At 46.0% G+C, this 15512-nt stretch overlaps 1 protein-coding gene across 1 annotated transcript in view; it reads right to left on the bottom strand.

The window, feature by feature from the left end:
* The window catches only part of STAC (SH3 and cysteine rich domain), a 110396-nt gene that overhangs the window by 29747 nt on the left and 65137 nt on the right, over window positions 1-15512 (bottom strand). Inside the window, exons 3-6 of the mRNA XM_057706867.1 lie at window positions 9961-10061; window positions 8340-8421; window positions 7131-7240; window positions 3905-3983 (exon numbers count right to left, since the gene is read on the bottom strand). Of these exons, the coding sequence (XP_057562850.1) occupies window positions 3905-3983; window positions 7131-7240; window positions 8340-8421; window positions 9961-10061 (372 nt within the window). The remainder of the gene's footprint in view (window positions 1-3904; window positions 3984-7130; window positions 7241-8339; window positions 8422-9960; window positions 10062-15512) is intronic.

The following is a 15512-nucleotide window of genomic DNA, read 5'->3' on the forward strand; positions in this document are numbered from 1 at the left end:
TGAGCTTTTTAAAACATACTTTAAAAAGTATGTTTTTAATTTCCTAAAGTATGGGTTTTCCTAGTTATGTTTTGAATATTGATTTCTAGCTTGTTTGCATTGTAGTCAGAAAGATGTGTTCTACATCACAGTAATTCTGTGAAATGTTTGAAGCTTGTGTCATGGTGCAGTAGGTGAGCAATTTTTTATGTTTTTGGCCGCATCGTGTGGCATGCAGGATCTTAGTTCCCTAACCAGGGATCGATTTGGTACCCCCTGCAGTGGAGCGCGGAGTCTTAACCACTGGACTGCCAGGGAAGTCTCGGCAATTTTTATGATAGTTCCATCTATTCTTAAAAAGAATGTGAATTTCCCATTTGTTAGATGGAGTGTCCTTTTTAATTTTAATTTTTTATTATTTTAGTTTTTAAGTGAAGTATAGTTGGTTTACAATATTGTGTTAGTTTCAGGTATACAGCCAAGTGATTCAGATATATATTCTTTTGGAGTGTCCTTTTAAAGTCAATTAGATTAAGGTTGTCAAGTGTGTCCTCAGATCCTGCACGTCTGTACTGAATCTTTTTGTCTATCTGACTTGCCAGTGACAGAGAGGTGTGTTAAAGTCTCCCATAATGAAGCGCAATGCCAATTTCCTAAGAGTTCTGCCAATTTCTCCTTGAGCTTCTGCCATTTTGAGGCTGTGTATTAGATAGGTGCTCCTCCCTCTCCTCACCACCTTGCTTCCAGTGGGGTTTCCAGCAGTTAAACCAAAGATAAAGACCAACAAACCTGCCCGCGTATATTTCTGATGCGCCCAGGAGTAGTGTTGAAAGAACCAACCAGAAACACTCAGACTTCCCCAAGAGCTTTCATAATATAAGAGAGAAAGCAGAGACTGTACTCTTAGCAGTAAAGACTTGAGTACAAATTGTACCTTCTTCTGAGGGGGCCCTGGAAATATTCCTCAAGGATTTTGACATAACACCTGGCAGGCAGAAATAATACCTGTGTGCCCTGTGTACTTTTTAGAACATACATGAAACAAGTGAAGCAGAACTGGAAGCTCTCCTTGCCAAGACGGTGAGAAGACAAGTGAGAGCTTGGACTATATAAGCAGGGTGTTTTCTCTACGTTGTTTCTCAAAATGCATGGACAGAACATTACATCCAAATCAAAGGAGCATGTTTTGAAGCAAACTGCTGCATAATTAATCCCCCTCACTTCTAAGAGTGCATGTGAAGAAAACTACTGCCGATCAAAAGAATAGTTAATAGATCTCCAAAGCTTTTTAGAGGTTTATTGCTTGCTAAGTTCTTTCAACAGATTTCTTTGAGTAAGACTGAAAATGCCCCTGAACATGAAAGAGACAACAAATAATCAACTTTGTGTCCCTGAGTGTATTACTCAGTGTCTCAATTTCCTTACCGATCCAGTATTTGCTGTGTGTGTATGTCTGTGTGTCCCTGTGTGTGTGTACTGGAGGAGAGGGGGTGAGACTAAATGACCTCGAATCCTGCTCCTCAGATGTTAACAAGGAAGTGAATCACAGATCCATGTGGAACGTCTGATTTTGCAGGGCTGGGGCAGCTTGAGATGCTGCACTTCTAACAGGCTCTCAAGCTCTGCCCAGAACTTGGGCCACACGTGGATTAGTGAGGCTCTAGGCTGCATCTCTGACACTTCGTGATCTGAGGACAACGTCATTATAGCAATGGTGCTTCCCACTGATGATCCCCAGATACAGCTGTTCACATTATAACATCCTGAGAAGACTGCTTCCTGGGTAAAGAAATCTCCAGGGCAAATAGAGACCTCAGCTACTGAGGAGTGGGACCAGCATCCACAAAGCTGGACCAGGATGGTGGAGGCAGAGAGGGAAGATGTGGGCACGGGCTGGGTGTGGCTTTGAAGAGCAGCAGGTAAGGTCTGCTGACAGACTGGGTAAGAGGAGTGAGAAGAAGGGTGTCAAGGTTGATGCCAGGAGTCTTGGCCTGATCATCTAGTAGAATGGTGTTCTTACAACTGAGCAGGGGCACCGAAGGAAGAAGAGCTGGTTCTGGTGGACGGGGGCGGTGAGTGAGGGAATCAAGAGTCCACTTGGGTGTGTTAACTTGAAGATGCCTGTTCTCCATTCAGATGGCCATTCCCAGTAGGCTCCACGCATCCAGAGGCAGCAAAGAGGCATGAAGTTTCAGAGTCATCAGTGTACAGACAGTATTTACATTCACTATCTCACGTAAAGATCACAACACGCTACGGATTTGTGTTCTTATCCTCATTTTAGAGGTGAGGCGACTGAAGCAGAGAGAGGCTAGATCTCCTGAAGGCCACATGATACCTAAGTGAAGTCCAGCATCCACCTCCACAGCAAGGAGGTGCCGAGGACCAAATATGTCCAGTGCAGTTGGTGATGAGGATGCCGCCTGCGATCTGGTGAGAGGCTTCCTCAGGGGAATAAGGCAGGTAGAACTCAGATGCAGGGGAAAGAGCAGCTGACGGACCTGAAGCACTGAAATGCAGCTCTGGCTTATATTCCAGCCTCTGGTGAGTTTGGTCCTAAGATACTGCCAGACTCCAGGGTTGCTGACCAAACTCAGTCGTTGGATCTGCAGTGCTGGAGAGACTTGGGCTGGGGGGTCCTGCAGGGTTGCTGCTCCTCCACGAGGTCCGCTGGCAGGGGGCACTCTCTGATTTGTCTCTCTAATTGCACTGCTAAGTGCTCGACAGATGTCCGCACTGATCTGAAAGTACTGTTTCCCCCATCTGATGCCAGAGACCTCTTACCCTAGCAGTGTGCTTTAGCAGCGCTTGGCAAAGGGGGCCCTGATGGATGCTGACGTTTATTTAGGAAGGATGGTTATGGGATGCTGCCTGTGGGAATCACAGAGGCACCATCCTAACTAGAGAAGAGACATGAATGAACTCCTAGAGCTAGGCAGTGAAGGGATACCTCGTATGAAAGCTGCTGACAATGCAGCTATGGGGTATCTGATGTAGAAGTTCTGCTTTCAGTCTGGAAATGGCAGGCGCATTTAGTCAAGTGGAAAATCTATGCAAGGTGTCACATCCCTGTGCTTCGCCTGTGGGGCTTAGAGCTTCGCAGGGTAACTTCTGCCAGCAGAGTGCATTCAGCCCAACATACCAAGGCAGGGCAGGGCTTGCAGCCTTGCTGGCTTATAAGTGACCTGAGGACAGCTTTGTGACCTACATCGCTCTGTTGGTAGTAGTAAATACTTCATGAACATTTTTCCGATAAATGAATGGAAATTAAGTAGCTGTTGACATCAAAGAAGCTCATCAAGGTTCAGGCATAAAGTGCTGGTTATGTTTCTTTAAGTTCTGGTTTAAGAGGAGGTTCTCTCTCAATGTTAGCAAGCGAGAGCATTTAATAAGTATTCTAGAAATTACTATAAGAAGGGCTTATGCTAGTAGAAAACAAAATGATATTAATACAGAATGTCTGGCTAGATTGTGCAGATCAGTTCTTGAGCTTCAGTTATCTCCAGTGGGGAGGAGCCAAGGTGAGGCCCCCCTCCCCGGCACCACCCCTCACCCGAGCGGGCACTTCACCTGGAGTACTTCCGGTGTAGCATGGAGTGGCTTCTCTCTGGGATGCTCTGCTCATCCAGTGTACGTCAGTGGGGAAGTGACGTGTTAACAGAAAGGTCTAGGAGGACCTCCACGTCCTTATGGCATGAGAACTCAGAAGACAGAACTCAGGGAACGTTATAGTCAAATCCCTGAAATCCATCAGTGATCATGCCCAGTTTCCTTCCAGACTATCAAACACTTGCCCAGGATGAATCCCAGAGCTGGCAGAGCAAGAGAGGGGCCTGGAAGTCAGGGGCGCCTGCCTGCTGACCTGGGTGATGGATGTGATTCCCGTTCTTGCCGGGCAGTGCCTGAGCCTCCCGCCCCTACTCACCGCTGTTGCTGCGTTTCCGTAGGTCATACCCGCCTCCTGGCCCATCAGCCTCTTCAGGAACCTCCACAAGATCTGAAGTCTTGAAAAGAGAGAACAGCATGGAATGAGCAATGTCATTTCAGGGGCCAACTGAGCAGAGGCTGTGATACCAATAGAAGAACTAAGGTGGAACTTGTAGGACACTGTCTTAAGAATCACGTCCTTGCTCTCTTGTCTATTTGGCTAACTTCAGAGAGTCTGTGTGTTCCCTTACGGGCACTGTCCCTCCGTCTCCGTGTCCAGGGCAGGCTCAGTGGCTGGCACATGACGGGTGCTCAGGGAGAGGTGAATGAATGTCTCTATGCATAGGTCGCAGTTAGGCTACTTCCCGGTAAGAGACGACAGAGAGAAATCAGAATTCCTGCCCACATCCTAGCACTTAAAATGGTCCGTAGAACTACAGCTCTTTCTAGGTGAGTGTTAAATATTAATTACAGAGAACAAGATGAACTATTGAGGGATGTGTTACTTAGGTGTGAGTTAAATGCTGTTTCCATTGCTGCAAAAAGTAATTGCTTTTGTAATATGTACTCTGCCCTTTCTCATGTGCAAGAGAAGACACAGTCATTATTTAGGTTACAGAAAGAACAACAATAACACAGAGGCACTCTGAATAGCAATCATCCATCAACTGCTGTTTTTAAGTACTTTATACGAATCATCCCATTTATGCTTCGCAATAATCCTATGAGAGACCTATTTTTCAGATAGGAATCTGAAGCCCAGAGAGAATCAAGAACTCAGCTCGAGGTCTCAGAGCTCATAAGTGGTGGAGCTGAGGTCTGAACCCCTGGTGACGTCTCTGGAGCCCACGTTCTTTTTTTTTAAGTCTAGTTGATTTACAATATTATGTTAATTTCAGGCGTACAGCATAATGATTCCGGACTTCTGCAGATTATACTCCATTAAAGTTACTTCAAGATAATGGCTATAATTCCCGGTGCTATACAGTAAATCTTTACTGCTGATCTATTTGATGTACAATAGTTTGTATCTGTTGACCCCATATGCCTAATTTGTCCCTCCCTCCCTCCCTTTCTCCTTTGGGAAACATAAATTCATTTTCTATACCTGTGAATAGGTTTCTGCTTTGCATATACGTTCATTTGTATTATTTTTTAGATTCCACATATAAGTGCTATCAGACAAATCCTGTCTTTCCCTGTCTGACTTATTTCACTGAGCAAAATAACATTCTTTAGGTTTGTCTCTTAAGCACGGTGCTTCACCCAGCAGTATGGCTGGACAAGCTCACATGGGCTGGTGAGAACCTTCAAGGTCATCACACTGGTAGCCTGAAACCGGCCGCACTGGGAGTATTTACACCATGGAAACTGGCAAATGCGACAAATCAGGGTTCAGCCCTAGTTGGTCGTTAAACATTTACAGCACAGATCGCCTCTTGCAAAGGGTTAGATGCCCAACTTCTATCCGTGCATCTCTCGCCTCTTTAAAAGAGGAATTTAGGGGGCCTCAGAGGAGAGTCGTATTTGTAAAACTATTTGTTTATATCTTACTAGAGAGGAACAAGTTTGCCTTCCTAGCTGTCCTCATCAGCTCTAGAGTACTCCAGTACCACCTTCCTGAGACTGATTTCTTGTTACAATTTAGCTGTAAGATTTACTTCAGCAGTTCTACCTTTCATGACACAACAGAAAGAAGAAAAAAAATAAATATCACAGGGTCTTTAACTCACTTGTACCCTGCGCTCCTCTGAAGTTCATTATTTCTGAACAGAAGTTGCTATTATTATGTTAATCTAATTATACAAAACTGAAGATTATTGCTAAGTTAGCTAACCAATTCCTAGCAAGTTTTTGAATTTGGTTTCTGCTGGTCTTCCCAAAGCCATCAAGCCTTTTATATTCTAGAACATTTGAAAGCACATGAGAGGAAACCTAACGATTTAGAAACAGCCAGGCAGCAACTTCCCGACAATGTAAAGCAAATGCCTCTACAGCCCTGTAAGAAAAAAAAACCTTTGCAATGTGGGAATATGTTTGCTTTAGGACATAACAGCACTGCCAGAATGGCAAGAGGCTGAAGTTCATTACCACTGACCCTGCAGGAAGGAAGCAAAACCATTTTAAAGCAGCAATCAATCGTTTCTGTTTGCTTCTACTGAGGCAAGCTGGACTCTGGGGAAAAAGTGAAGTGACAGATATTTAAGTACAATTTGATGTGTCTTTGTCTCCTTGCAGCTCTCAGAACAATGCCTTCACAGAGCAAAATTCACAGAAATATTTACTGATGGAATCAGTGCCAGGACTATGAGGAACGAACATGTGACTGTCATTGAGCAAACTATGTTTATGCCCCTAAAACCAGTCTGTAGGGTTGAGACGTTGCTAGAAACAAAGCTGTTTTAGACACAAAAGCAGACCAAACACCCCTGCATTGTGCCTGTGATGGTCTTTCTGCTCGTGGGATCAGTCACAAATGTGGAGGCAAAAATGTTCACCGCCTCCCTCAGGATGTGTCCTTGCTGTGATGAGCAGAGCTCAGGACCACAGGAGCAGACAGCGCTGCTCATGCGGGCAGGTCAGGCCCATCTTTGGGGAGCCTTCTCTTGGCTAGCGCTGTGTGGCATCTTGGGGCATTCACAGACATTCTGGTTGGGACAGCCAGAGAGAGCATATGATACCAGGTCACAGAGATGCATGGAACACTCATTTTAGATCAGGTAAAACATAGAAGAGGTGCTTGGGAGGGTGTGTGTCCCATGGAGGGAAGCACCCCCCCACCCCGGCCCCCCTTCGCTCTGGGGAGGACAGTGTGTGTGTGAAATCAAAGGGTGGGTCTTGCCTTAGAGAGAAAGGACCGAGGAAATGTGAGAAATGGCTGTATTCTTGAACTGGGATGTAGCTGGAAGGAGAACTGCACACAGCTGGGACGTCCCTGCTTCCGCCCCTCGTTTGGGTTGACTTTTTCTGTGTGTTGGTGGATGTGCTGTCTAACGGTGGTGGGAGGGGGAGGGGGAGAGAGTCAGGAAGCATGAGGCCGAGCGTGCGGTCTCTGAGGAGGGAAGGAGAGGGGTCTCTGGGAGTTGGCCACAAGAAGTTAACCTTTAGTGGCCCAAGGCTTGGAGCTCCCTTTGAAAGCTGCCTGACCCCCAACAGACTCCCCTCCGGATGCACCAGGTGGAACCCGCACGCCGTGGTGCCCGAGGGAGGAGGAGGACTCTCACGGAGGTTCTGTGAGGCGCGTCGGAGCCGCTGCCCGACTTCCTGGTCCTCTGGGCCAGGGAGGTGCCGAAGCGGAGGGTCTCGTACACAGGATCCACCTTGTTGCCGCAGGCTGCAACGGAGGAGAACGGCTCACCTGAGAGAAGGGTTTCCTCAACTCACAGCTGGGGACGCAGCCAACCACCTGTCATACCTCCTGGGTTAATGGCACGGAGAAGTAGGTCCTGCACAACAGACCCGCTAACCCCTGGGAAAACGGGGCTTTTGTGGTCACAGCTTCCTCCCCCACGCGCATCCTCCCCAGGACCTGTGCCCATTTTTCAGGCCCTCTCTGCTCCCGAACATCCCCTGATTGACTGGTTCTCCTCTCTGTTACCCGCCCCCAGGACTGCAACGCCAAGGTTCTTCCCGGAGACCGGCTTTATTTCCTCCAGTGAGAGGCTCTGCTCACCGAGGCACGAAGTCTCGCGACACAAAGTTTTCAGGAGGAGGCAAGTGTTCTGAAAGACTTTGACATCACCAGGCTTCCCGAATTTCTAATTAAAAGCATTCTAGTCTGTAAATTTCTAGTTTAAAGGTTGCTCCCCCTGCCCCCACCAAAAGGCAAACGTAAACGTAGAGGTTTTCAGAAAGAGAGAAAAAATAGAAGTAAACTGAAAGCTATTGTTGAAGAATACATTCAAGCCAGAAATGTCCAAAAAATATGACATTTTTTCCTCATTAAAGAATAAATGATATTCAGTAAGCTCCTTCCAAGCACTGGCCTATGACGTATATCTATTTTCTACAAAAAAATTACGAAAAGCAGCCATTGCTGTTCTCACTGTGTAGGGTCCAGCGGGTTGAGTAGCTTGCTCAGACACACAGCTGGCCAGTGGGGGAGCTGGGCTCTGACCCAGGGCTATGGGATGCCACATTCTAAGTCCCTTCCTCTCTGCCATGCTGCTGATGGCTGGCATGGCGTATCCGCAGCCTTTGGGACTTGGGTTCTCTCAAGCTTCATCAGGGACAGGACCCAATTTTCTGGAGAATTTGGTCCACCTTAAGTTTCCCCTCCAGCAAAACAAATAACCATAACCCAGTGAGCCACCAAATGAATGCACACATCCCCTCCCCCACTAGCAGTGCAGCGCCGGGACCTGGGAGAGGAGCGGCCGTCAGCTCTGACATCACTGCTCCAAACCCAGGTCAGCCCCTCGGGTCTCACTCACCAATGGGCATAACTTCTTTAATGCATCCAAACTGTTCGTGAATGAGCAAGGGGGAGCTGTAGTAACGCCGAAAGCCCTTTGGCTGGAGACAGAATGAGAAAGAGAAGGGCTCAGTGTCATTGGTGAGATGGAGCAAACCACGAGAGAACCCTAAAAATGAAACTAGTAGGCTTCTCTAGGGGCCCCTCCCTGTATCCCTTTAAGGTCCTGACAGGTCCTGTAATTTATCCCCGGGGTTGGGTGGGGAAGTACAGGCGTCAATAAGCAAGCTCCACTCCCGCTAGAAAGCCAGCCCCCAGCCCTGCCCTTCCCCGTCCCGCTTCTCCTCTGCGGGCCCCCACTGCAGCCTCCTTTACACTGGGCTCCTCCTTATTTCCCAGGGTACAGATGGGCCATCGTGCGTCGTTCCACCATGTGGTTTACTAAAATCATGAAAAGGCCTGGGCACAGGCAAGCAGACCTCACAGGTAGACCTGAAACCCCTGGTGTGTCTGACGAGCTTTACCCGGAGCTTTGTGTTTTACGTTCTGTTCTGTGTTTCTGACCTCTCCTCCACTGTCTCTGCCTCGGCTTGTGGGAATCACCATGGCAGGAGGGGGAGGAGGGGAGCGAGTGAGGCAGGGGCTCTGGAGACGAGGACACGGCCTATCAGAGCACGCAGGAGAACTCTCTGAGAACCCTGACTTACTGCAACCCAGTGTTAGAGGGGAACCTAAGGGTCCCGCCCCAACTAGAACTCCAGAACCCTCTCCAATGTTCCTAGCCAGTGGTAACCGCCTGTGAACACTGCTGGGGATGGGGGTAGCAGGAACTCTCACTGACCCTGGAGGCAGGTCTTTGGTGACATGATCTCTGATTGGTAAGACTTGGAACCTACTGATTCTAGGTCTCTTCCCTGGAGCCAGAGAGGACGACAGAGTTCTTATTCTGTGCGACAGATCTTCAATTTTTCTGAAGACAGCTGTCACGCCCTAGGGTAGATATTCTTGGCCCCTTCTTTAATTCTTTGGCCATCCTAAGTTTCAACTATTCTCAAAAGTGTTCTGGGTGGCTTTTTATCATTGTGTGGCACCAGTACTGACGTGCACTCCTGAGATGTAACGATCAGCCCAGAATGGGCCAGGCCGAGCCCTGGTCCCTTGGTTTGGCCGCCATGATCTGCTACAGTGGTGTAGATATTTACTGTTTTCTCCACTTCTGTGGGGAGGTTACTCTCTATCCCATTCTTTATACCCACTGAGCTGTCAGCAATTAACCTGGGGTTGAGGGGTTTCCTGGGATGCCTGACTTTTTACTTTCAAAACCTGGACAGTCCCAGGATGTAGAACTCTCAGTGCTAAAACCGAGAAGGTCCCGACCCAGGACAAGTTGTCCACCCTATTAAGGACACTGAGTCCTTTCCACATGTGGTGCATGCATCTCCTAGGTTGACAAAGGCCCTCCTTGCTCAATCATTATGACAACTAGGAAGGCAAGCTGTTAGCCAGAGATGCGGGGGGGACCTTCCTGGTGTCCAGCTCTCAGGGAGCTGCTGGGAAGGGGTTTGAATGGAGTGATCTCATTGGGCAGGCAGGCGCCCTGAGCGGGGGTTCCAGGGCACACTCCGGGCACGGGTGCTTACCAGCTTGCCCATGCACCGCTGGGGCGTCAGGCCGTCCATGCACTTGTGGTGGACGCTCATCTTACAGGCCTTGCAGCGCAGTCCATGCTTAGCATTTGTTCCTGTCGGGTACAGGGCGAGCTTTGGTTAGGACACAACCTCCTCTCTCCTGGCAACTTGTATGAAATCACTGAAAAAGTGATCATTCCCACAACCCAGGTTATTCTTCTTTCCTGTGATGTTTATATGAAGATTTAAAAATGGACAAAACATTATGGTAGATTCTTTTCCCTTCTTCCATATTTTCTACCCAAAGTATCAGCTCTGGTTGCCATCCATTCCTTTCCTGTTCATTCCTCCAAAAAACCTCAGCCTCCTCTGCTTTCATTGTTCACTCAGTTCAAGCTCGCAAATCCCACTTTCTTTTCTCTTCACTTGGGTCACATTTCTGCTCTTCTGTGTATCTTGCTGAGTAGTTCAAGTCCTGAAATTCTACCCATTTTTACCTGAATTTCCATCACAGAGTCTGAACTACTGGGCGAACTCTCTGGAAAAAAGACCAATAAAGGGGGAAGAGCGTGGTCTGTGTGAGAGAGGGGCTGACGATGCTCTAAAGTGGGGGAGAGAGGGCTCGATCAGACACCAGCGCTTCCCTGTGGCAAGAGGAAGAAGGGATGCGGGCCATGAAACCAGCCCTGCAGTGATCACTTAGTGTCCCGGGACAGCACGCCATAACGGGCGAGAAGAAAGAAGGCAGAGGAGGGGAGGAGAGGCAGAGAGGCATCCCGGCCACCGTGTCGCTGCACCAAGGCCCGAGGCAGCAGCACTGGAGAGGCACCGGGAGGGCAGACCAGAGGGCGGGGTGTGGGAGCTTCGGGAAGTTGGGAGTGGTGCTGGGCACCTCATTTGTTGTTTTAGGAAGTGGCTGGATGGAGGCGAGGAGAGGATGTTAAAATGGGATGTCTTCTGTCTCCACGGAGTCCAGGACAGAAGATACACGACAAGAGGTGACATCTGCCCTGACTTATGAAAGGGAGGTGCTACGCTTCCAAGCAGGCCTTAAAAATGAGGTGCTAAAATGGATTTCACAGCTCCTAGGTGATCAAGCAAATCAGGCCTATCAGAAAAGAGGAAGGGAGGAGACTGGAGGGAGCATTTCTTTGCAGAGTTGCCGAGGCACTATTAGTTTTATCCCTAAAACTATGCTTCTCTATGTAATGAGAAGAAAGAGGTGCTTTCTTTTCTTCTTTGACTCCTCCTACTGAGAGGGGTTTTGAGGCGATCTGGACACACAGCTGTGGCCACACCCATGGGAGAGTGTAGGTGAGAGATACAGGTGACCAGCAGTCCTGTCAGCCTACTGAGAAGTGGCCATATGGGCAAGGCCTGCACCCTAAAAGCTTGTCAGCAAGAGGATGTGTGACTACTTCCCGTGGATCACGTGAAACGCTGCCTGAGAAGACCAGCTGCAATGGCAACGGGCCTCCCTCAGTGTCCCTCAAGAGGAATTCATATGTCCATATACCGTGACACGAGGCCCCAGGTCTCCCCCTATATATCACAGCTGACTACAGACACAAAGTGACAATAGCCCAACATACATAAAATCCTTCCCCACCTGTACCTGCAAATCACCACCATCCCTTGTCTGGACCCGTTCCTGACTGAACTGCCTTTATCTGTTTCTGCCTTCCTCCCCTGTGTGTAGAATGGCCAGACAAACGTACTCACATCCCCTCCTTCTCCTGCTTAACTGTCTCTCAGCAGGTTCTCCCTGCCTTTCTGATGTTATACAAAACGCTCGCCGTGTACGATCTGATGGGAGCCCATTTCTAAGTTTATCTCAGGCCAACCCCTCTTGTCACCAGGTCGTAGCCACACAACCTTCTTCGTGTTACTTAAATGCACACGCTCTTGAATCCCTGTGTGCCTGGAATGCGCGTCTGTCTCTCCCCACTTGTCTCACAGCTCCTCATCCTTAGGGCCGCTTGTCATTTCTTCAATGAAGCCTTCTTGGGAATGTTCCCACGCCCCCCTCTAAATTATCTTTTTTTCCTATTAGTCTTTTCACAGAGCTCTGTTGTTATCTTTCACAGGATTTATCACAATTGTTATTTATTTGAGAGTTTGTTTTTGTGTTTTCCTCTGCACTATGAACTCAATGAGGCTAAGGACTGAGTCTGCCCATTTGCCACTGTACACCCAGCTCTGGGTATGATGCCCAATAAATACGTATTAAAGAAATTAATGAACAAATTCTTTTACAGCCAGTCACACACGTACTGAAATCAGTGGTGACTGATTTAGATAATTAATTGAAGTTGATTTCATTGATGGTGTAGGAATGGCATTCAAGAGCTGAAAGAGGACTTGGAGATCATATATGTGTAGGATTTCATTTCCCAGATGAGAAGCCTGAGGGTCCAAGCAGTAGAATGACTTGCCTCAGGTCCTGCCTAGTTTCACTCTTTCTGTGATTGACCCAGACATTTCCTCCTTTTACTTGGATTGTTTAACCTACATGAGGATGCAGTTGGGGAAAAAGAGATGATAAAATAGGGACTACGAGAACCTGATATTCAGCTGAGAAAATCAACAGGAAAGCTCTTGACTGGACAAAGCCCTAGAAACCCTTCAGGAGGTATTACCTGAAAACTCCTTTCATGAAGGCATCATTTAACACAAAGCGTGTCTACTGTTATAAACACAGAAAAGCGAAGTGACATGTAAGCACACCATAAATTACTGGGTAGGTGTGCTTGTTCATAGATACTAGTTGGAAAGTCTCTTTTTCATTTTGAGAATAACCACTTAGCTGAAAGAGTGCAATGCCTTTAAAAGACCGGACTTTGAAAGCAGTAACTTAATTTTGTTTTCAAATTAGAGAATGCTATTTGTGTCTTACGTGAGAATGTAAAAGCTTCAAAGAGAAAAGTTATTTCATTGTGTGCTGGACTCTGAAATAGAGCCATTATGTATTAAGATATATTTTCCTTCAGATCTGAACACCATAATTTCAGTTTTCCTTGTTTGTTCTAACACACTCCATTGTATGAGTCAGGCCACCAGCAGTTATTTGGTTTTAGGTGTTCCAATTTCTATTGCGGAATAACAAGAGTGATTGAAGAGGAAAGCTTGTATTCTGTGGCTTGGAGAATAGTTCAAAGGAATAATTTACAGCAGTGGCATTAGTCTACTGTAGCAAGATATGGAGACACTATGGTCTAACTTGTTTTTATTACCACGTATCTCTATCACAAAGGCATCACTATTTGTGACTGTTGTACCTCACTAGGGTGGGAAAAACGTGGTTTTAAATTTGAATTTGTTTCATGTGGGCTCTTTAAACATGAGAAAACTACTGACATTCTTGGAGATTCAGCTGTCTCATCGTCAAATGGGAATCGTACTAACTCTTCTCAAGGTTGCTAATAGTACTAGCATCATAATACATGCAAAGGGGATGGCATGGGTTTACACACTTGGAAAAATAAAGATATCACTGGATTTTGAGTAAATATGGTGGACTGGCAACATGAATTTCCCAGGTATTCATATCAAAACCCAACTAAAATTAGCAAGAACAAAAAGATGGTATAAACCCCCAAATAACAGGATTACTATAGGAGGAGTGGCAAGAGTAGAAGAAAGTTCGACATACATTTGGAAGATAGCAACCGGAGGTATGGTAAGCAATTGAGCAGAAGAGAGGAAGACTGGATTTCCCAATAGCAACCTGGAAACTGGAAGGTCATGGAGCTTCAAAAACTGTGGAATCTCAAAATGCTGAGAGAAGAAAATTTCCAACCTAGAGTTTTATACCCAGCCAAATTACCAACAAACATGAAGGCAGAATAAACACATATTCAGATCTCCGGGGATTAAAAATATTTAACTTTCTACATATGCTTTCTTAGAAAACTATTGAAGAATGTGCCTTAGAAAGATGAAGAAATCAATCAAGGAAGAGGAAAATATCACTCAGTGTGCAACACAAGAGCCACACAGAGGAGAGGTAAATGATATGCCCATGTGACAACACTGTAGTAGCCCTAGAGCCCTAGACAGGAGCCACAGAGGAAGTGAGGCAGTAGACTTGGGAAAAAATGGAACTTCAACATTCATTGAGCTTTTTAAGATGGGGATATCATAATAGATATGGCATTTGACAGATAGATGGGAGCATCTAAAAAAAATTATAGGCGCATGAAAAGTCAAGGAAATGAAAAGGGCAATTTCCATTATGAAGCAACATAAAACCTGTGTAAGGAAAGAAATGTAATAATGGTACAATACTTGAATCAGAAGTTAGCAATAGTCATAATAGTGTACACAGTAGTTAACACAAAATCGTGATAAAACTACTTGGGATGATGAGAGAGCAAGGAAGCAGCAAAGACTGTGATATTACTCTTGTGGGAAAGTGAGAGTAAGGCAGACGTGAACACGCAGGGGGTGCTGGAGGGGTGAGAGCTGAACCCTCATCCTCTATAGCAGGAAGCCAAGACATGTTTGATGCATCAGTAAGTAGTTGTAGAAGCACAGGATGTAGGAGTACTGAAATAAATGCCAATAATTAAAGAGGATGGAAGTGGTCGCCTTTCAGAAGCAAGTCTGGGTTATAGGATGAGACAGTTCCACTGTAGTATTTTTAGTACCATCAGTACCATCTTTAAACTAGCCTCCTGTACTACTGTGACAAAAAGCAAAGTTGAAGTTGCTGGAAACCGGGTCACGTCAGCCCCTTGGAATGATGTGGTCCTTGGGATATGGAGATATAGGGAAGACATGGGGCCAGCTCATCACAGAAACCATCAGTTCTTCCTGGGATATGAACTTCTGGGATAAATCTAAGGTACTTCTGTGAGTTACAGCTGAAAATTGTTAAGAACGTGAGTCATGATATTGAGATGGACTTTGGAATGGATCAATGCAAACCAATACAACACTGATTACCTGTTGGGCACTGAGCCGTTTTCTGAGCCTGGTATCATTTGCCACTATGGATAAGTGAGCTGTCCATAGAAAACCAAGTGCTGAAACTCCAGTGAATGAAGAAGTTTACACACAGATGTTGTGAGAAAATATTGAAGGGGTTTTCTCAGTGCAAATGGCTGAATCAACTGCATTGGATGACAGGCTTTTTAAAAGACATGATATCGATTACAGATATCTATAAAACAACTGGCCAGACTCATTTTGATAAGATTTTGCCATCGAGGCATTGCTTACCCCTTGGCTGAATTTCATATAACATCAGAGTTAAAGATAAAGCAATGGTTGCGCTTGAGATCACTTACCTAGAGAAATAATACAGAGAATGGGTAAAAATAAACAAAAGAAATGTATAAGAAATGTAATCATAGTACAGTACTTAATTCAGCAGTGAATACTAGTTATAACTGTTACTGATAAATAATTGCTTCCAGATTGTACAACCATAGAATCACTCCTACAATGTATTTGATAAAATTAATGTAAATTAGATAAGAAAGATACTTTACTGTGATTTGGAAAAAAAACTTAAAAAATCTAGAAGTATATAATACATATATGTATATTATATATATATA

The sequence above is a fragment of the Hippopotamus amphibius genome, chromosome 13 (assembly GCF_030028045.1).
Source record: "Hippopotamus amphibius kiboko isolate mHipAmp2 chromosome 13, mHipAmp2.hap2, whole genome shotgun sequence".
NCBI classification, from domain to species: Eukaryota; Metazoa; Chordata; class Mammalia; order Artiodactyla; family Hippopotamidae; genus Hippopotamus; species Hippopotamus amphibius.